Source organism: Hibiscus syriacus, unplaced genomic scaffold, assembly GCF_006381635.1.
Source record: "Hibiscus syriacus cultivar Baekdansim isolate YM2019G1 unplaced genomic scaffold, ASM638163v2 tig00116997_pilon, whole genome shotgun sequence".
Classification (NCBI taxonomy): domain Eukaryota; kingdom Viridiplantae; phylum Streptophyta; class Magnoliopsida; order Malvales; family Malvaceae; genus Hibiscus; species Hibiscus syriacus.
Window position 1 is genome coordinate 5,566,504 of NW_024063513.1, and position 22,223 is coordinate 5,588,726.

The window sequence follows — 22,223 nt, forward strand, 5'->3', positions numbered from 1 at the left end:
AACATAAGATATATGATATGATATACATGATTATATGCATATGTGATATATGTTATGAGACATGACCAATGTGAAATGAGATAAGCTATGTGATATGATATGAAATACATGGTTACACATACATGTGGTATGTGACAGAAAAGAAAGAACAAGTGATGAGAAATTTATTCATCGTAAATGCCTATAGTATATGATACGAGAGCTATAGGTATAGTTGGCATGCCAAGAGTCGAGGGTATTGTTGTCCTTCGGGACGTAGTCCTTCGGGACGTAATGGTCCTACGAGACATATATAGCAGTCCTTCGGGACGAATACTGAACAAATGATCGGTGCTCATGAGGGAATTTATACGAATTGTGGTGACAACATTAGTGCACAACCTCAATGTACTCACATACCTTTGTTCTCAACAACAATATACATGGGCAATTGAAATATAAATTAAAGTAAAAGTGATGCAAAAAGGTAAGTTTCATATGTGCATGACTTAGTTATATATGTCATATGAAATATATACATGCATATTGAAATATCATGATCAAATGGTAAGAATGCATATTCATGAATCTACTGTTACATGTTTATTTATTGCCTCACTAAGTCTATGACTTAGCGTGTAAGTGATTTACACGTAGGTACCAAGAAACGAGAAGAGCAAGAATAGAAGTAACAAGGACAATATTATTACTAGAAGATCAAATCAGAAGTAATCGACAAAGTAGGTATTTTGTTGTGTATAGAGTGTTGGCATGTAATAAGTCGTTAATTATGAGCACTCTGATCGAGTTTGTATTTTGTGGTCTCTTTTATGTAAATTAACGTATTTTGTTTTAAATAAAGTTTTAAATTCCCGGGGTTTTTCTTTAAGAGTCAAAGTTTGAAAAGTCAAAGTGATACCTCGGACTCGTATTCGAGTCGGGTACGGGTTGGGGTACTACATTAAGAACTCGAGTCGAGCTAGAGCTCAAGTCGAATCCATTCGAATCGATTATTTATCGAGCTTTGACCGAATAAATACCAAGTAACTCGTGACATGCCTCTTCTCATTTACAACCCTAGGGATGAATAGTACAATATATCATAATTTCATGTGCACATATTAATAATAATGGTAAACTATGCCAGTAGACCCCTTTATTTTCGTTCTGATCAACTTTGATTACTGGTTTTTTAATGAAGTACGTTTGGTCCCTTACATTATCAATTCATCCGATTTAAGTCACTCGGCCGTTAACTTACTTTAACTCATTAATGTAAATCTGAGTTGACAATTAAAAAAAATAACTCACATGTCTTCTTCTTCTTCAACACCCCTACTTTTTCCTCCTCTTCTTTTCATAAAAAAAAACCATGACTTCATATTCTTCTTCTTCTTCTTCAAATCAATACCCATACTTTTTCCACGTAAAAAGTCACGTGTTTCTCCTTCTTCTTCTTCTTTCATAAACCTGCAAAAAGGGTTAATAGATAATTAAGCAGCCACCGACTTAGACGTAACTAGCTGTTACCGAAAACTTAAATAAAAAGTTGAACAAACACAGAAACTTAGATTTGGTCTCTTCTAGTTCTCAAACAGAGCAAAACTCGGGGCTAATAGCAAGACACGTACTGTAATGGAGTTTACTTGGAACACACAAAAATGGTCCAAATCTAGAAGACCAACAGTCCACATAATTCCACTCTCTCCAGCCAACCTCGTCTTTTCACAGAACAAACCAACATGCTTATGTATGCTCTTGCATCACCATCCAAATAATACCAATCTCGCTATATATAACAGATTATCCGCACCTTTCTATTACAAGTTCAATTTTCGTGTTCCTCATTACTCGTGTTTCGATGGGTTCCTTATCCGACCAGCCTCACTTCGTGTTGTTCCCCTTCATGGCTCAGTGTTCATCTTCACCACTAATGTTTCATTTGGGGCAGTTGAGTCGGGGATCATCATGGTGCAATTAATATCAAGTTTTTATGTCCTTTTAGTCTGTTGAAAAAAGAAAAAAAAAACTAGCTACCCCATATACGTCCAACTACCTCTACCTTTTGGGGAAAACCCGAGAGCTTCACGAGGGAAGTAAGCTAAAAAGGGGGGAGGGATACAATGAATATAACATAAACTATAGAACTCCAAAAGTATAAACAGGATTATAATTTGAGAAATTAATAATCAAATACGAATATGCTTCTTTCTAATTAATAGCCACACGAGAGACAAAGACGCAAAGAGATAAAGAGATGTAATTGAAGTTCGTTTTTGTTGTTAAGAAAAATTAAAGTGATATGATAAAGTAATTCACATTTATCTTGCAAAAGAGTTTGGGGAAAATATAGAATTTGGTATACCTTTAGATTTGTGGGTTTCAATGGAGTTATGGTTTTTGAAGGTCGAAAGCTTTGCACGGGTGTAGATGAGCAGCCACATCTGAATATGACAGTGAAATTAGTTCAATTTTCCTTATCCGTTTTTCTCCATCCCTTCTTTCATTACCTCCGCACACAGCCCGCATATCTATTTCCCCAAGTACTTGTTTCGCACTCGCTCGATGTACTCCGGAGTGTACTCTTTGCTCATCCCACAACACTCGCACTTGGCATCTTCGACTTCGGATATAGGCGGGAGCTGGTTCTCGTCCGTCAAGGTGGTTTCTTTGTAACTATCGAGCACTTCCTTGCTTAGTTGGAAAGTGATATCGGAAACGGTTCGGTGGAGGCTATCGTTGGATAATTTTGGTGGCTTGGGGAAGTTGTACCTCCTGGCGTAAGTGCTAGTGATAGCCTCTCCATGTGGTTCCATTTTGAAAGAGAGCCAACGCGTAGATATTGGGAAAATTCGTATGAAACTACCAAGGGATTACGATGAAGAACTAAGGATTGAAGCTGTAATGGAAATGAAAAAACTTCGGAGAAGAAGAAGAGGAAGAAGCAACAGCAGACACGTGAAATGGTTTGTGGAATTGAAATGGTCATGTGTGCATAGAGAGAGAGAGAGAGAGCTTACACGTGAAATGGTCATGTGTGGTTTAATTCTAGAGCTTCTCTCTCTTCTAATTTTGAGAGGGGGAGACTAATGAGCTGAAAACCAAATTTTTGGTTTTTATGCCCATGTGCTATGGTTAACGTCCAAGTAACTTAAATCGAATAGATTGATAATGTAAATAACTAAGCATACTTAATTAAAAATTCGGTAATTAAAATCGATCAAACGAAAAATAAAAGAGGTTACATGCATAATTTACACTAATAATAATGCGATAATACATATAAACGTAACGCTCCACTACTTAACTCATAAAATATGAATATAATGACTGTTTGGGGAAATTAGATAAACGCACATCTTCTTTTAGGGGTTTTTTATTTAAACTGAAAAATTCACGAATATTTAAATTGATCCCAAAATCAAAAGTTCAAAAGTTTTAACCTAAATTTGGATTATGACAATAAAAGAAGCACAAAAAAATTTCTTCGAATTATGATAATAAATTTCTTTTAAAGTTTGTTTCTTTTCCTTCTTTTTTCTGATTTTATCTTTTGTTTTTTTTTATTGTATCAATTTTTGTTCTGATTTTCATGTATTATTTTGACTTTGATGTTATTGTATTCCAGGTCTGAATTGTGATGCTTTTGAGCATTAATATTATGTTGTGCTTGTTTCCGTTTTTTGCTGTCCGAATTGTTCTTCAATGGGACTTGAGTATGAATGAGACATTCTTTTACTAAAAAAAAGAACATGTATAAATAATATACGCTTACATTCTAGTCAGATATCATAGGTTAAAAAAGCAGCAGCCTTTATGTACAGTATAAAATTAATCATTAATCACTGGTATCATTCTAGACCAAGACGGAAAAGTAGAAAAAACCCAGTCTCCTGTTCTGGCATTTTAATTAATTTTATATCAGTCTTTCTTTATGCCATACTTTATATATATATATATATATATATATATATATATATATATGGATCTTTGAGAAACATGTTTATCCTTTTTTCCATCTTTATAAAGCCCCTGCCTCTTTCTCTCTCTCCTATAATTCTTGTTTGAGTGGAAGGAGAGGGAAAAGCTCAAAAAGGAATACTAAGGAAAAGCATGGGGAGAACTCCTTGCTGTGACAAAGCTAACGTCAAGAAAGGCCCATGGTCACCTGAAGAAGACGCCAAGCTCAAGGCATATATCGAGCAGCATAGTACTGGTAGTAATTGGATCGCTTTGCCTCAGAAAATTGGTATTATTTTAAGATAAACAACCCATCAATCTGCTTGCTTGAATCTTCTTTCTTTTTCCAACTAAAAAATACTAATTGTTTTATGGTATCTGATTTGATGAGTTTCTAAAAGGGTTGGGTTTTTTTTTTTTACCTTAGGCCTTAAGAGATGTGGGAAAAGCTGTCGCCTCAGATGGTTAAACTATCTCCGCCCCAATATTAAGCATGGAGGGTTCTCCGAAGAAGAAGATAGGATTATTTGCAGCCTCTATATCAGTATTGGCAGCAGGTATTTTTTATCCTAAAATCCATTCTTAAAGTCAACAAAAGTGACAAACCCTATGTTTTGTTTGATTCATTTTAAGCAAACGTTGTTCATGTCTAAGAGTTTACACCTTGCATGATTGTTAATAGGTGGTCTATTATTGCTGCACAATTACCGGGGAGGACTGATAACGATATAAAGAACTATTGGAACACGAGGCTTAAGAAGAAGCTTCTCGGCAAGCAACGCCAAGAGCATCAGTCTCGTAGAGGCAACAGCTTAAAGCAAGCTCTCAAGAGATCAGCTAATGTGGGGGATTCCATGGTTCCAACTGATAACATCAACCAAAGCCCTTACTGGCCAGAGTTGCCTGTGCTAGCGGCGGAGCCGGAGGCGCCCTTACAACACTCAAGTACTCAAGAACATCAAATTGACCACCAAGCCTCGATGAGAACATTACTTATCAAGTTTGGAGGAAGATTTTCTGATGATGATCATGTGATTAACGATGGTACAACTCTTCATCAGTTTCCTAACGACTCATCCTCCACCGATCAACATCTTTATGAGCAGACTGTCTACATACCCTCTTCTTCCTCTTCTTCTCCCATGGATGCCTTGAACTTGAACAATAACATCGACGCTCAGTTTGTGAACTCTCAGTACACCATGGATGAAGCAAATCTGCACATGCAGCAAGGACAAAGCTGTACTTTTTCCTCAGAGATCCAGGAATTGGGATATAGCAACCCACAGAGATTAGATGGAATGGAGTTCTTGTATGGGGGAGATATGGTCAATAATAGAGCTGTGAATCCTTGTGAAAGCATTGGCTGGGCTGATACAAGCTCCCTGATTGGCTCTCCTTGTGCTTCAGAATACGGAGTCATACAACAAGGAATGCTTCAAGAATATGCTTTTACTGAGATGAGATACCCAGGAGGAGCACAATAGCATAGCAAACGGTGGGTGTTGAATCTAAGACGAAAAACCCTAATAATAATCTCGTTGAGTTATATATATATATATATATATCTATGCTTGCTTTCATTGTTCGTGCTTAATTAATCAATAGTGACTGTAATTTATATTTTCTTTTATACTGTGTTGTCATACTCATTAGCTTATGCCGATTGTTGAACTAGGGAATTATGAAGCGGTAATCTCTAGTTTGTGCCAGATGATTTACTGATGTGCGTGCATTTTCTATCATTGCATAACCATGTTCATATTATTACATGTCACAAATGTTCCATTGGGATGTCCAAACAAGCCGCAGCTAGCATGCTAGATTCCTTGAGAAAAATCCATTGAATGTAGCTAGGCTTTTGCTGATGAAGTAAACACACAAGTCATTCTTCCGCAGTCTCTCATTTATGCATTCCGTCTATTGGCTATGGCTAGAAATGAATGCATTCTAGCAGAAATAAATAAAATCTCCAAAGGCTAAAAGCACATGCCACCGCCCTTTAGTTAATGATTTCCGAAGGAACAATCCCTTTTCTAATCATCTACATTTTATGCTTGTTCTGCCATACATGCAAGCTCTACGAGACTTTTTTTTTCCCTTCTTCTTCTTAGATCTGATCTATGTATGCTTCTCTACTTCCACTCTTTTCTTCTTTCCGCGCTACCAACAGCCTTGCCGCCTTATGATACATATTTGATTTTATACCTAAAAGTATGAATCTAGACATAGTTTTAAAGTTCAACAGTAATATCCAGGTGTGTAATGCTGGTCTGTTGGCTCTAGTTTGAAGAAATTACAGGAAAATAATAATCATTAATGGCTGTTCAAGGAACTGATACATTTATAGAAATATTAAATTAACACCTGAAAACCAGCTTAATTCTCATGAACACGCATCCCTTTGTAAGGGCATTGGGAAACATGTCAATGCACAATAATATTCTGGGCGGTCTTGTTCCAAATAACCCATCCGCACGTGTGAAAACTGACAAGGCTCATCGATTGTATATATGGAGTGAGTAAATCCAATCAAATATCTAGCCTATCAATAGGTTAAAAGTTCAAAAATTCTGATGATTAGAAATAAATTGAAATTTAAAAAAATTGATTGAATATAACCCTTCATTATCATATTTGTAGCCAAATGAAGTGTCAGTATCCTTTTGCTTGATAGATATGGGAGTTTCAGATTAGCATTTAGCATCTACCACCGTATGTATATAACAGAAGCTTGAGCTTCCCATTTATGTAAATCTCTGGCAAAATAACAATCTCAGAGAAAAAGCTTTCACTTGTGGTAGCAGAAAGAAACAAGGGCACGTTTTATTATCATGGACTCGTGTGCGTTGATTACAGTTGTAACAAGTCGGGTGACAAAGTAATTAAATGTGAATTTTGTTTGACAAGTTTTTCTATTGTTTGGTAAAGCATGGTCCTGATATCTGTTAAAATTGGTTGACAATTTCCATAAGCCCTACCCGTTCTTTGCAAATTAAGCTTAGGTCCCATCACCTAAACCAACTTCCAAATTTACCACTTTATGAATTTCGAGCATCTCATTCAGATACATTAGCAAGTCAACCTATGACATGCTAGTTTTCAATTATCTTTTCCCTCTTCCAATTATAATTTGTGTATCCAAACCAATATAAGTTATGCTATAGAAATCTTATCCAGTTATTGTTCGAAATGTTTACAAATTCCGACACAGTGATTTTGCCGAATGCAACGATAATAAAATATCGGCAAAGGAATAGAAAGGGCCAATAATTCTGAAAAACAATTAATTATAGGCTAGCATGTATATACAAAAAAGAAGCAAATTGAAATTTAATTAGAATTATCCGTAAAGAAAGAAAGAATATCCCAGGGAGGAAGAAGCAGAAGAGAAAAGGTCCAAAGAAAGAAATCAATTAGTTTCATTAATCAAAAGCTTAAAGCAATCCTTGATTAAGTTAATCCTGGGCTGGGAGACGTTGCCCTAGCCATGACAACAACCAAACGACGACTTACTTCCCCTACTTTTTTGTATTTTAATATTACATATAAACCTTCTTTTATTAAACAACCATATTATATTAGCCTTGGGGATTTTTAAATTACAGTGACAGCGACACTCATTAACAGGAGATAAAATAATTATATTGCTCTAGGTCTTGGATGCGTACGTTAAAAGTGGGGGTGAAAAAGCAATATGGCAGCGTGCATCAAAAATCAAATGTACGTAGGTCTAAATTAATTAATTTCATTTTCGTAGCCGCCGCGAGGCTTTCATTTGGCTTGGAGATGATCATACTTCTCTCTCGCCCTTCAACTTCTGTCATTGTTTACTTTTTCATTTCCACCACAGAAGTATCGGCGTGAGAATCCAATTCAACACAAAGCTATTAATCCCAACAAAATAAGGTATATTTACTTCTTCATTTTTATTTAAATTAATACCTATTAATTGATGAGAATATAATAGCTTGTTAAGAATATAGGGATGATGAATATGATATTAGAAAAAGTCTTAAAATCTTGTGTATTAAAATATATATTTTTTATATGAATTCGAACTAAAAGAGTTATGTATACCAAAAATATAATTTTAAATTCACGTCCTCGCCACAATGTGATTGAGTCATGGATAGACTGAATAGTTGCATTCTTAAATTGCCTTATCTAAACATAACTTGGTTTCTAATGGTGAAATGGAACTTTACGGTCCCGGGTTTCACGTTGAGAGCACATGATACATTATGGAAGTTTGGATCAAATCATCCAAATTCTCATCTAGGTGAAACAATTCGAACACCAGACGTCTTCTTAGATCTTTTTTTAATATTAATTATGAGACTGTAAGTCACTGAATTAACTTATCGAGATCGGAAAAGAATGCAAATATCTAAAAGGATTCCAATATTTAACATTTTCCCTCATTTCGGTGATGCAAATTAACAAGACATTTTACTTTTCCTTTGAAACTGTTTAGTGTGTATGGAATGCATTTTGTCTCTACAAAGTCTGAGGAACATAATGGAAAGGGAAATCATTTCTAGAGCTAAAAGTGAAACTTACTTCACTTGCTAATTTACAAAAGAATCAGTTTCACTTCATGCATGCCAGGTCCTCCTCCTCTGCCCTCTATTTCTTTAATTTAATATGGCAAGGCCCTGAAAAATTGAAAGCCAAATCACTAATGGATTCAGGACGAAAGAAAACACCAAGAACTCACAACATGCATACCATGATTCAGTGGATTTTCATCTTCTTATTCTTCTTGGCGCTTTCTGTTGGGTCCGGCTCTGGAAAAATCTTCGGAAATGGTCAAGTCCTTTGTAATGTACGCTAACTGGCAATATGCTGATCGCAACTGACTGTAAAACCCTTCTTCCCTCCTTATTTGCTCATCTCGTCGATCCATCTCTATAAGAACCTGTTACAACCCACCGAAATTAAGCGGTTGGGGAGTTTTCTAGAGAAAGAGGCTGTGATATTTCTCATGCTTACCTGCGCGGGACTCCTCTTGAAAACCTGGGAAAACCTCTTCCTGCAGTACTCGTTGAAGAGAAGAGAGAAAACTACGAGAGGAATGGTGAAACCAGAAGCCATTGGTGCTTCTTTCAGGACAAAGACCGCAACCGCAATAAACTGTGTCAACACTAAAGAGAAGATTGTTGTGTTGTGGACAACGGGCCAGAACAGTCCCGCACTTTCATATTTTGTTACATATACATGGAGCAGCTGAAAACAGATGAACTTGAATTATCAATCATGCACCTGGCTCAATTGGTGTCAACAAAACTATGCTTCAACTAATTATGAATATATAAACAGAATGTTGTTGTCACCATATACTGAAAAATACATTCAACATCTACTGAATACAGAAAAGGTATTCCTATATTAAGAAACTTTGTGGGTACGAAATATTCAGTTGCAAATAACTATTATTTGATTAACTAGAATAAGTCAAAGGATATAAAATGAATGAGACAAAAACAAACCTGGTTTCGATAGACAAGGAACGCGAGAAAGAAGTAGATCAGCAAGAAGGGCAGGATTAAGGGTGCAAGGATGGCAAGAGTGAAGCCCAGGAGTCCAAACAGAAGCATTCGCGGAATTTCAGTATGGTGCGGGAAGGTATAAGCAATATTAGTTGGCTCTGTCTTACTTCTTACAATGAATTTCATGACGAAATTCCAAGCCAGACTTAAAAGTTGTATTAATTCAATGGCCAAGCTTGCCCAGCCTGACGACAGAACATAAGTCGTAAAGAAGGCAGCCTGCAGATACAACAATAGCTACAGTTAGAAGTTGAAGATTCGTATAAAGGGACAAAAAGCTACTTTTTTCCTATGTGAATGTGGTGATGAGAGAAAGGGTATTAAAGTGTATGCCATCTTTAAGACTTTTTCTGTAGGATGTTAGGTCTTAATCTGATTAAGACAACTATTATGGACTGACGGAAATTTTACCTGGTCAGGCATTTGTTTGGCAAGTTGAAAAGGCAACTCTTGAAGTTTTGAGAAAACAGACACTTGTTCGATAAAGGATCCTGAAAGAACGTTAACGAAGAAAACATTCCAGATTGTAAAGTTCAAAACTTTAATGCATGCACTTCTTTTCCTCTCACTACGCGAAACATTTCCCTCAATTTTGGATAACAGCATCATGATTGGTGGAACAGCATACATAAACGATACCAGAACCACACTTGGTAAGTAACCTGTTACCACCTTATTTATGAACGGCCTGCTCAAGATAAAAACATGATGGGTTTACAAACCAATCAAAATATTGCAGGTCATCCATAATACTTGCAATATTTCCTTCCAATGTTCACTAATATTGAAAAGAACAAATAATGATGTACTTATGAATCAAAGAAAAGGAGCTGCTACAAGTAAAAGATTTCCGTTAGTTGATTAGTTTTATTTCACCTATACTAGGTATTTTCAACCATTTCTATACGATTGGCAAAAACAAGAGTCAATAACAGCATTATATTTATGGATACAAATCTCCTTAAGGAGGTCTACATGAAACCTATGATCATAAAGGAACATAGAACGATAGAAATCACGATATAAATAGGGTCTCTTTCTGTAGTTCTTTCTATGCATTTTTTTCTTCCATGAAAGCATATAGTCCAAAATGTTGCAATTTAAATATCTTAATTTGTTGCATCAGTCATCAGCCAAGATTGTAATGTGCAATATTATCAACGTAGTAGAGACTAATAAGATAACGCTGATTTTGCAAACGAGATATGTAGAATGATACTCACATTTCTAGTAGTTTCTCAAGTCGTGGAAACCAATGTTTTAGCACATCAGGTCGAGTCAAGCCTTGTACAAAGGCAACTGGAAAACAAAACACGAACACCAAGGCCAAAGCACATAGAAGAGTTGCTATTTTATAGATCCAAACTTGTTTGTATGGTATGCCGAGGTTTGACCAATAAACATCATGTGGCTCTGGAGCTAGTTGTGTGACCCATAACATGGGATTCGATGATTGAAGGACTTGAGCAGCAACAACAGCAGCATAACGATTCTTGAAGAAAACAAATGCAGCTGGACATTCCTGTATCAAATTCCAAAATAACATAGGTTATCAAAATGCCATTGATATGATGGCAACAGAGATTGATAAGACTGAAACCACATAGGGAGAGAATCTCCATTAAGAAACCAAATAAAATTATCATCAATTCTGAAGGCAAAAACAATTTAAAATACCAAGTGTTCAGTTAATGTAAAGTCCAATGCTATATCTTCATATCCTTTCAATAGTTAGAACATAGAATTATCAGTAACGGTAAATTCTGGCCTTTATGCGAACAACAGAAAACTAGTTGCTCAATTGTAATGCTAAGTTGAACACCTATGTCAACAACAGATTAGAATGAGATTAATAACATGTAAACACACACAAAAAAAGGTAAAATGCCTTTTAGTATCAAATGAAAGAAATTCCTAAGGTGGCAAAGAGCAGATCATCATTATCCACTAAAGAGTTATTTGTTATCAAAGGAAAACATAGTTATGTACCATTTAGGCATACATACTAGAACTGCAAAATCAACATTATTAGAGTAAAGAATTCCAGGATTTTCGACCTTTTCTATTTGAGTTGGGTGCAACTCATCAATGCTGGATTGACTTCTTATGTTGTCTTCTCTAGTTTGAATCACTTTAAAGGTATGTGCAGTTCCCCCACAAAGATAACATGGCTTATCACCCCGTACATACTCTGCCTCTATGGGTCTTAGCATTCTGTACATCTTCTTGGCATCCTTCTGTAAAGACAACATTGTTAGAGAATATAAATAGAACTTGTTACAGATAATAGATATTGCGTGTAAAACAGAAAATATTTAGAGAAGAATAAGCATAGAACATGTGAAATGTCCATTAAACAAATCACTTTTTATTGTCTATAGAACAAAATGATAAAAAGGGAAAATGAGAGCAACAGTTTTTGTTTCTCGACACAACATATGAACACCAACACCATTCAATAGATGCCAAGAAAGTAACGAATAACAGCATAAATACATAAACAACGAGAGCAAATGAAAATTTTAAGATCAAAGCCTTTTCAAATTACAAAATTCAGACAAGCTTAAATCACTAATATAACTCACTCAAGATAGAAACATACCTTTAGTTTATGAACTGTACTAGGCCGATATACCATCTGGTGGCCCATATACGTATCTGAATAATAAGTCGAAAAGAAACTTTCCACCGACTTACTATATGAACGATCCTGGGACCATGGAATGCCTCGGACTAAAACTGTGAAATGACTTGGATTGGGATGAGATCCAGTAATATGTGCTAGCCTCATTTTAGTGATACTTTTATACTCCTATATAGAAGCAATAATCTTTAATTGAATGCTAGAAAAAACTTAAGAATGCATCAACACTGGAAAAACTATATAGATTATGAGGAAATCATGCATTTTGGTTTGAGCATCCTTACCAAGTAGAGTAGAACAAATGCTGCAAAGGATATGACGTACAATGCAAAACAATGCACCCAAAGCCTGAGGGGGGGGGGAATAAAAAGAAAACATTCAATATATATGGTGGATTTTGGTCAATTAGTAATAAAGCAACTGTCACATCATTATAATGGATCCAAAAAGAAAACATACTTTCTTGAACCTGGTTGTACATTTCCGATAGTAAATACATCGTATGATTCTACACTTAACTTCTTGCGCTCCACCATTTCTCTTCCATAATAATTCAGCGGCAACACCATAGAAATGCAAACAACAGTAGCAATGAGGAATATCCTAATACTGTAAAGAACGGTGGTCAGTGAATCGACAAAGCAAACCAATGATAATTTAAATATCAAAGTAGTTGGAAATTTTATGTAAGTGATTGCAAGCTTAGACTTCGTTAATTAAAATTTTCTATTGAGTGACTAAATGACCTGAAAACAACTATTCTCATGAAAACTACAGCATCAACACCACCAGCTTCTAATAGTTCTTCATCGGTTGCTTTCCAGGCACGCATGATCCATCCTGCCGAGGGCACAAATCTATGAAGACCAAAAGGATCATCGCGTTGTACGGGTTCCGAAATGAATCTCCGCGTGAAATACACACTTGCATTGCTTGGTTGTTTTCTCAGTACGGAATACAATGAAAAAAGCACACCACATATAGATATATTGATTCCGGCAGACGTTAAAAGACCACCGATGTCCATCACAATCCCCTAAATCCTTTTCACAAGCTTTAAGGATTCAAGTACTCAAGCACATGGCCATGGATTGACATCATTTCCCTCCCATTTTGCTCCAGACAGAGGAATGCATTACCGCCAAAAGGTAGTTAAGAAACAAAATTTGACTCCTAACAAAATTCCTGTAAAATTGATCTGAGATTTTTTTCATGGTTCAGGAGCTAAAATTTGATATTTAGATGTCAAACAAAAGATTCGATGAAATTTCAACTAAATAATCAGCAAACTTTAAGAAATGCAGTAATTTCATGCTATTCAATCGACCAATAATATATATATTATAAAAAATAAATATAAAATGAAAAATGCAGGAAACAACCAATCTCAGGATATTCAAACAAAATTAATCAGTTGGGATAAACGATGATAAAAGAGTATTTAATTAAAAAGAACGTACGTGAGGTCATATCTTGCCAAACAACTCTGAAAAGGTCCCCAGATGCAGAAGCGAAAAGTATTTCACTTTTTTTTCCTGGAAACCGTTGAGAGAAGGAAGAATTTCAGAGCCTCTTTATTAATGGAACGAGAAATGAAGGAGAAAAAAGATAGACCAGTTTTTCGCGAATTCAGCACGTGACCTTTTGCTGTTGTTGTTATTAAATGAGTGATTTAGCAATAAACAAGGAGAATTGCTACGTGGCAACAAGTGAGGGACACAATTCAACTGTAGCAGTACAACCTCAACCGTCTTTAATCATTCATTTTGGCTCTTTCGTGCAGATTCTATTTTCTGCGTTGCTACCTCTTTTGTTCAAGTAGAATTGCGGTCGGCGACTGATTCTTAATTTGTTGACCCTTCAGGAATATCATTTTTTTATATATAAATAAAAAAAAATCAATTAACTTTATATCAATAAAATAGTTGCATCCATTACATTCATACTTCATTATTAGTTGCATCCATTACATTCATACTTCATTACAATCTTACATAGTTACATTATTTATTTTTATTTAAACTGTCACAACACATATTTTATTTTATTTTCCAGTAATGTTCATATTGCTAGCTACACGAGTAAAAATAACACAATAACATCCATTAAATAGACATATTTACAGAGTTAAATTTTATACAATTCATATATCAAGTCTTTTGCAATATGAAAATTATCTTAATGCCTCAAAACAGTTGAATACAGCATTTATTAATTAACCTTTTGAATTCACCAATCTGATCATGCGTGTAATTGTACCATGAGAAGTTAGCCAGGTCACAAGCATCTCAGAGGAGAGGTTCTTTTCGAACACCCTTACAGGAGGAAGCATGGAGAAGGTATAATTGTCAAATGCAAGAAGAATACGATGAAGAAATGGAGAGAGTGGTAAGTTTTGGTTATGTTGGAGCATTCTCTATATCTTACTACCATATTACTTCCTAGAGGTCTTGGAACATGATTTCCGAAGTGTTAGTTTAGGTTGTTTTAAACTTTATATTTTTATAGGCAGTTATATACGCACTATGAAGGAATGATAAGCTGTAACAAATAGCATTTGATGATCACAAAAACTTGTTTCTTGGGAAATTTTTGAATCTTTAGGAGATATACCTGAACTTTCATGTGGCTATTTCCCGCCATGATTCTTGTGGAAGTTATCTATAATGATTTTTTATCTCTTTTTTGGTATAAATTGGAATATAGACCTAGACAGAATGTAAGTTGGGTGGACAGCAAGTCCTTTTTTGGATAAGCTTTGTTTCATTATCCAAGAATCAGAAAAACCTGCTACTGTTCTAACATTTACAAACACCCAAACTAATTACGTACCCAGAATTCCCCAGTCTATACAAAGTTGGGAATTTACATTATAAAATTGTTTCAGTATTAAATTAATAAGGGATTTTCCTTTCAGTTGCTTATAGCCATTGCAGCACGTATTCCCAATTTTAACAGACCTGATAATTCAACATAGCTGAAGAACACTTGCTAAACTATCCTCGAAAACGCACTTTCAAAGAACAAATAATTTCTTGTTTCTGCCATTTCCCCACATAGCTTACAGACCTCATCAAGACATCAACCTGCATACCTCTATCATTTTTTTTCTTTTAACATGGATAACCACACTCTATTAAGGCATCTTGTTTGTAGTCCTTAACATTTTATAACAATTTCGAAAGCTGGGGCACTGAATATTTAGCAAGTCACATACTGATTACCTTTTTCGTATACCATTGGGATATCAACTTGTTGTTAATTATTTTTTGTTTCTCTTTGTATGAGCGAATAAGGCGCATGCAAAGTGTGTTCAACAGGGAGAGAAATAAGTACAAAAGGAGCTATGAGATCTGGAGGGAGTATGGCCCTGGTGCTTATCATCAGCACTTCCAGCGAGATGACTGGTATTGGAAGGCTGAAGCACAATATACAGACCAAAGAACCAATTTCAGGCAATCCCAAAGAGATAATGTGAGCTATCCATTATCACATCACTACTCGGTTTTAGGTCTTGACAGGTAATGCTGCTGTAACATAGGGTTTATAAATTCCCTTCCACCCTATCATTTTCCGGATAGCCAAGAGCCCAAGAGCTCAACTGGGTTTTCAGCCATAATATTTGACATTTCTGGCCTTCCTTTTCTCCACAGGTGCAGAACACAACCATATACAGAAGATGAAATTAAGGCTTTTACATTGCTGCTTTTGTTTTGAGGTATATTATGCATTCCATTTTTAGAAACTGTCATTTTGATATGATATTATGCTTTTCTATACCGTGTAACATTTCTGGTACATCTTTATCAAAAGTTGATTTGCTATAACTTTATCCATTGTACCGGTTGTCTTAACCAGTTGATTTATAATATTCTCAATGTAGACAGATTGTTAATTTATGTTAATGTCCATCAAATAACCATCTTAATTAATTAACAAGATTTTGTCAAACTAGGAAGTCTGAAAATGTTGTGTGGATTCTTGTGTTTAAGCATAGTAATCTTAAAAATGGTTCAGTCTGTTTCATTGCACTTTTTTGCAACCATATCATATTCCAGAAGACGAAATGCTCTTGCAAAATCCTTGTTGTAAATGCTATCGTGTAAGGGTTAATTCATTGCAAAGTTTGCTGGTCTATGTTATTATCACCTATACTTGTATAGTTGGTCAGCTTTTGTATTTGTTTGCGCGTGCGTGCGTGTGTTTAATTGAGTGAAATCAATCAGTGTGAACTTAATAGAAAAACCGGGGTTATTATCGATTCTTGTCATTACTGGATTCATGTCACGCCAGTGTTGTTGTACTGAGATTACATTAACTATTTGCAGACTGCGATCAGGGCCAAAGCAAAGCAATTTCACCCAGATCAGAACCAGGATAATAAAGGTGAGATGTGATGGACAGTTATTACTACAAACTTGTAAATTTTAACAGCATTGATTTGGTTTCATTATTTGTTGTTATATTCCCTGGACCTTGTGTTATATTTCAGAAGCTGCGGAGGCCAAATTTAAAGTGTTGAAGAATCAGGAAAAGTAAACGAAAGAACACAAGAATTTTAACGAGGTTCGATAATGTGCTTACGTCCTCAGTGCCTAGGCGGCGCTAGAAATTTTATTCAATGTCCCATAGGTTTAGGTTACATCTCTATTTATAATAAAAAACCTGGTATATAATTACATAATTAACCTTTACTGGTATATTTATGAGTCATACCTATCAAATTTCCACCTTAGCGAATATCTTGACCCATGGAAACTTCAATGTGGGTTGGGTTACCTTACTTCTTTAACAACTCGAAACATTCAACAAGTCCAAGCAATGCTTGAACTTGTCTGTCGTAACTGGCTTGGTGAACATATCAACGGCATTCTCATCAGTATGTACCTTCTGAAACAAAACCTCTCCAGATGCAACCAACTCTCTGATCTTGTGGAACCTTACATCAATATGTTTAGTTCTAGCACGATACACCTGATTCTTAGCCAAGTGAATAGAACTTTGATTATCACAAAGCAACTGAACTCCACCTTGTTGAACACCCAACTCCTTCACTAAACCAGTAAGCCATAAATCTTCTTTTGCAGCTTCAGCCGCTGCCATGTATTCAGCTTCAGTTGTAGATAGTGCCACAACAGATTGAACAGTAGACTTCTAACAAATAGGCCTTGCACCAAGAGTAAACACATACTCTGTCGTAGATCTTCTATTATCCAAGTCACATGCATAGTCTGAATCCACATATCCTACAACCAAAGGGTTATCCCGCTGACTACCAAAAACAATTCCATGTCCCACAGTACCCTTTAAATACTGAAAAATCCACTTGACTGCTTCCCAATGTTGCTTACCAGGTTTAGACATGTACTTATAAACTTGACTAACAGCATGAGCTAAATCAGGACGAGTACATACCATTGCATACATCAAGCAGCCAACAACATTAGAATACGGAACCTTTGCCATATCTTGAGCTTCCTTATCTGTCTTCGGGCACTGTTCTGATGAGAGCTTAAAGTGATTCGCCAATGGAGTGCTAACTGGTTTTGCGCTGCTCATCGCAAACCTTTCTAGCATTTTCTCAACATAACCCCGTTGAGATAGCCACAGTTTCCTTGAGTCTCTTTCTCTGCAAATTTCCATTCCAAGAATTTTCTTTGCAGCACCTAAATCTTTCATATCAAATTTCTGACTCAATAAAGTTTTCAAACCAATAACACCATTCATGTTCTTCGCAGCAATCAACATATCATCAACATACAATAACAGAAAAATAAAAGAACCATCATCAAGGCTCTTAACATAGACACAACAATCATACTCACATCGGTTGTAGCCAATCTTGATCATATAGGAGTCAAACCGTTTATACCACTGTCTCGGAGACTGTTTCAACCCGTACAAAGATTTCTTCAATCTGCAAACTAAATGTTGGTTTCCAGGTTGAGTGAAACCTTCAGGCTGCCGCATGTAGATCTGCTCCTCTAAATCATCATGCAAAAAAGCAGTTTTTACATCTATCTGGTCTAAATGCAAATCCCAACTAGCCGACAATGCAAGTACTACTCGGATTGAAGTTTGCTTAACCACAAGAGAAAAAATTTCATCATAATCAACTTCTTTCTGCTGTGAAAAACCCTTTGCTACCAAGCGAGCCTTGAACTTCTCCCCCTCTTTTTCTGTTACTGCTGGTTTCTTCTTATACACCCATTTGCAACCAATCGGCTTCTTACCCTCAGGAAAGGGAACTAACTCCCATGTACGATTATGATTCAAAGACTCCATCTCCTCAACCATGGCAGCCATCCACTTGTCGTTTTCCTGACTAGTAACGGCATCATGAAAAGAAACTGGATCATCACTGCTAACAGTAAGTGCAAAAGAGACCAAGTCTTCAAAACCCAATCTGTTCGGAGGCTTTATATTCGTCCATCTCACCCTGTCTCTGGCGAGACTATAATCCTGCAAATCATCTGTAGCGGAACCACCAGAAGTCGGTTGAGAAATTTCTGTTTTCTCAACTGGAAACTGCTCAAAATCTACCAATGTCGTGTCTTTCTTCTGCTGCAACATGGACTGTTCATCAAAAACAACATCTCTACTGATCACAATTTTCTTCGTAACTGAATCCCAGAACTTGAATCCTTTGACACCTTTCTTGTAACCCAGAAAAATGCACTCCTTCGATTTTGCATCAAGTTTGGATCTCTCATCAGCAGGTACATGCACATAAGCAGGACAACCAAAAATCCGTTAGTTGGCAAAACTAACATCATGACCAGTCCATACCTCTTCTGCAACTTTCCCATCCAATGATGCCCTTGGCGATCTGTTGATAAGATAACACGCCATGTTAACAGCCTCAGCCCATAAGTGTTTGGAAAGCCCCGCATTCAACCGCAAACATCTAGCTCTTTCATTCAACGACATGTTCATTCATTCAACAACACCATTCTGTTGTGGTGTCTTGCGCACTGTAAAATGTCTCTTAATCCCATGCTCCTTACAGAACTGTAGAAACTGTGAATCTGTGTACTCCGTACCATTGTCAGACGTCAAACACTTGATTTTTCGTCCTATTTGGTTTTCTACCTCAGCTTTCCACAGCTTGAACTTCTCAAAAACACCAGACTTATGTTTCAAAAAATACACCCAAACTTTCCGTGAAAAATCGTCAATAAAGGTAACATTATACCTAGATCCACCCAAAGACGATGTCGTAGAAGGCCCCCATACATCTGAATGCACATAATCAAGAATACCTTCAGTTGTGTGCTTCGCAGTCTTGAAACGAACTTTAGTCTGTTTACCAAGAACATAATACTTGCAAAAGTCGAGCTTACAACTTTTAACACCATGCAACAGATTTCTTTTATGTAATTCAGTCATACCACGTTCACTAAGATGAGCAAGACGCATATGCCACAGTTTGGTTGTATCATCACAGGACTCAACAGAATGAACTCCACCTACAACGGTACTCCCTAACAATTTGTAAATATTCCCTACAGTCATCTTTCCTTTCATCACAGTCAAAGCTCCTTTAACAATCTGAATGGTTTCTCTATCTTCATCAGCCTTAGGGATAAAACCATTATTGTGCAAAGTGCCCAAAGAAATCAAATTCTTCTTCAAATCTGGGATATGCCGAACACCACTCAATGTCCGAACAGAGCCGTCATATATCTTAATTCTGACATCACCAATACCAACAATATTGCAACATCGATCATCACCCAAATAAACAGAACTAGAATTAATCGACCTGTATGTCGAAAACCATTCCCTATTTGGTGTGATGTGATAAGAACATCCAGAATCAAGAATCCACGCATCCGTCAATTGAGTCGTTGAAATAGAAAGCATATCACCCTCACTGCAATCAGAATTGTCATCCTTGACCACGTTCACAAACTTGGATGAAACATCACGCTTCTCATTAGTATGCTTTTTCAACTTCGGACAGTCTCGCTTCATATGTCCCGCCTCCTTGCATTTGTAACAGTGAATTGTCTTCTTATCCCTAGATTTGGATCTGGAATTCCGCTTGCCAGACCCTGCCTTCTCTGGCTTCCGTCCACGGTCTCGATTACCCTTGACATATAAGCTATCGGCTTGAGAGCTTTCCCCTGCATTCTGCTTCCGCTGGTTGTGAGCCAACAATGCTGCAGTAATCTCCTCAACGTTGATAGTCTCTTTCCCATATGTAAGAGTAGTCACCATGTGTTCGTAAGAGGGAGGCAACGAACACAACAGAATCATCGCTCTGTTTTCATCCTCAATTTTCACATCAAACCGAGCCAAATCAAAAACGATTTAATTGAAGACATTCACGTGTTGTGCCAAATCATGATCGTCCTGCATCTTCAGCCCATACAGCCGCTGCTTTAGATATAGTTTTGTCGTTAAGGATTTGGACACAAACTGACTTTCCAACTTCCTCCAGATTTCGTCTAGAGACGATAGATGCATGACGTGATACATGACCTCGTCCGCCAAGCATAATCGTATGGTTCCTGCCGCTCGTTGTTGTAATTCTTCCCAATCTTCCTCCTCCATCGACGCCGGCTTTGTAGGTCGCAAAGCCTTCAAGATCCCCTGCTGTGCCAACAGATCCTTCACCCTCGTTTTCCATAATCCGAAGTTACCCTGACCATCGAATTTCGCAACTTCGAATTTTGCTCCTGACATCTGATACCAATTGTTGAAGAATCGGGAAAAGTAAATGAAAGAACACAAGAATTTTAATGAGGTTCGGCAATGTGCTTACGTCCTCGGTGCCTAGGCGGCGCTAGAAATTTTATTCAATGTCCCATAGGTTTAGGTTACATCTCTATTTATAATAAAAAATCTGGTACATAATTACATAATTAACCTTGTACCGTACCTAAATCCCCTGTCCTCTTTACTGGTATATTTATAAGTCATACCTATCATAAAGAGATAATGACCTCCTACGAGGCTATAAAGCAAGAAAGGAAGAACGTGATGAGGGTATAAATAAATAACTTATTTCTCTAGGGGTGTTGAGAAATGAAGTTCAGGAATAGGGGATGTGAAATATTCAAAACCCGACACTTGTATACAAAGATTTCACATTCATCGGTCATCACTGCCGATCAAATTTTTCCTTTTTTTGTCAACCGAGGTTGTATTTGTTGTAGGCATTTAGTAAGAGATGAATAATTTGATTGAAAGACACAAAATGTATACGAAGTTAATCTCAAAGTTCTTTAAGAAATAGCTATGTATTCTCATTAAAGTGCTTTGTCCTTGTTATGGTCTTCTTGTTTATGTGCCAAGTTTTCGTTTCTCGATTGAAAGCTCTTCAAATAACACACGGTTAAGGAAATGAAAACGCTTCTAATTAGAAGGTAGTGAAATGAGGCTGTACCTGAAAAATGGATTTGACAGGTTCAGAAATCAAACCAAAATCACAATTGAACTCGAAATGAGTCAAGTTTAAGTTGAACTACGATTAAAAACGTAAAACCTTGAAAAAAATAAAATGCTTATTTAATTTTCCGTCCCTTAATTCCTAAAGAAAAACTAAAAGTTCATTATTTCATGTGATCAATTGTTTATTAGTTGTTAGGGTCGTTGGATGGTTTCAATCAAGCAAAACGATGGACCATCCAAGTAATGCCAAATGTTTGCTCACTTGACTTGGAGCAGGCGAGGACATGGTTTTTTTTTTTTTTGAAAGAAGCAGGCGAGGACATACGAAAGAAGTGGGGTATGTTTTCCATCCTTGAAAAGAGCATAACCAAAAATACATTGTGAGCATCGATTTCCTCTACACAATTTGCAGTTGGGAAATACAGAATTCTGATTGAATTTGTGTAAAGTAAACATGTCCAGTTTATAGTCTAGATCTCAACAAATTCACAATCCAAGCAACTTCTAACACCATCAACTTTATAACAATTCAAATTTATACACCTGCCAAATTCAATTAAGCCCACAGGTATCAAGGATTCCCCAACGATACGGTCAAGGCTCTTTCAATGACATGCCCTCGACGTCCATCCCCTGTTACTCGTACCACAATAGATTTTGTTGAATTAACTAATAATCACAATTCTAAG

The 22,223-nt window shown here is 36.5% G+C and overlaps 3 protein-coding genes across 3 annotated transcripts; 2 read left to right on the forward strand and 1 right to left on the reverse strand.

Moving 5' to 3' along the window:
- The first annotated feature begins 4,004 nt into the window (after nucleotides 1–4,004).
- Nucleotides 4,005–5,666, forward strand: LOC120194208 (transcription factor MYB36-like). The gene is made up of 3 exons (XM_039196590.1): nucleotides 4,005–4,228; nucleotides 4,367–4,496; nucleotides 4,622–5,666. Exons 1-3 carry the CDS (start codon nucleotides 4,093–4,095, stop codon nucleotides 5,424–5,426), a joined length of 1,071 nt encoding a protein of 356 aa, XP_039052521.1. The 5' UTR covers nucleotides 4,005–4,092; the 3' UTR covers nucleotides 5,427–5,666.
- A 3,029-nt stretch (nucleotides 5,667–8,695) lies between these two features.
- On the reverse strand, nucleotides 8,696–13,264 carry LOC120194504 (CSC1-like protein RXW8). The gene is made up of 10 exons (XM_039196790.1): nucleotides 12,882–13,264; nucleotides 12,595–12,744; nucleotides 12,420–12,483; nucleotides 12,094–12,303; nucleotides 11,549–11,728; nucleotides 10,715–11,013; nucleotides 9,903–10,179; nucleotides 9,432–9,710; nucleotides 8,935–9,168; nucleotides 8,696–8,860 (listed from the first exon to the last, which is right to left on the reverse strand). Exons 1-10 carry the CDS (start codon nucleotides 13,160–13,162, stop codon nucleotides 8,696–8,698), a joined length of 2,139 nt encoding a protein of 712 aa, XP_039052721.1. The 5' UTR covers nucleotides 13,163–13,264.
- A 2,171-nt stretch (nucleotides 13,265–15,435) lies between these two features.
- Nucleotides 15,436–16,674, forward strand: LOC120194505. The gene is made up of 4 exons (XM_039196791.1): nucleotides 15,436–15,656; nucleotides 16,091–16,151; nucleotides 16,464–16,521; nucleotides 16,628–16,674. The coding sequence occupies exons 1-4, from the start codon at nucleotides 15,436–15,438 to the stop codon at nucleotides 16,672–16,674; spliced, it is 387 nt and encodes a 128-aa protein (XP_039052722.1).
- Nucleotides 16,675–22,223: the final 5,549 nt, after the last annotated feature.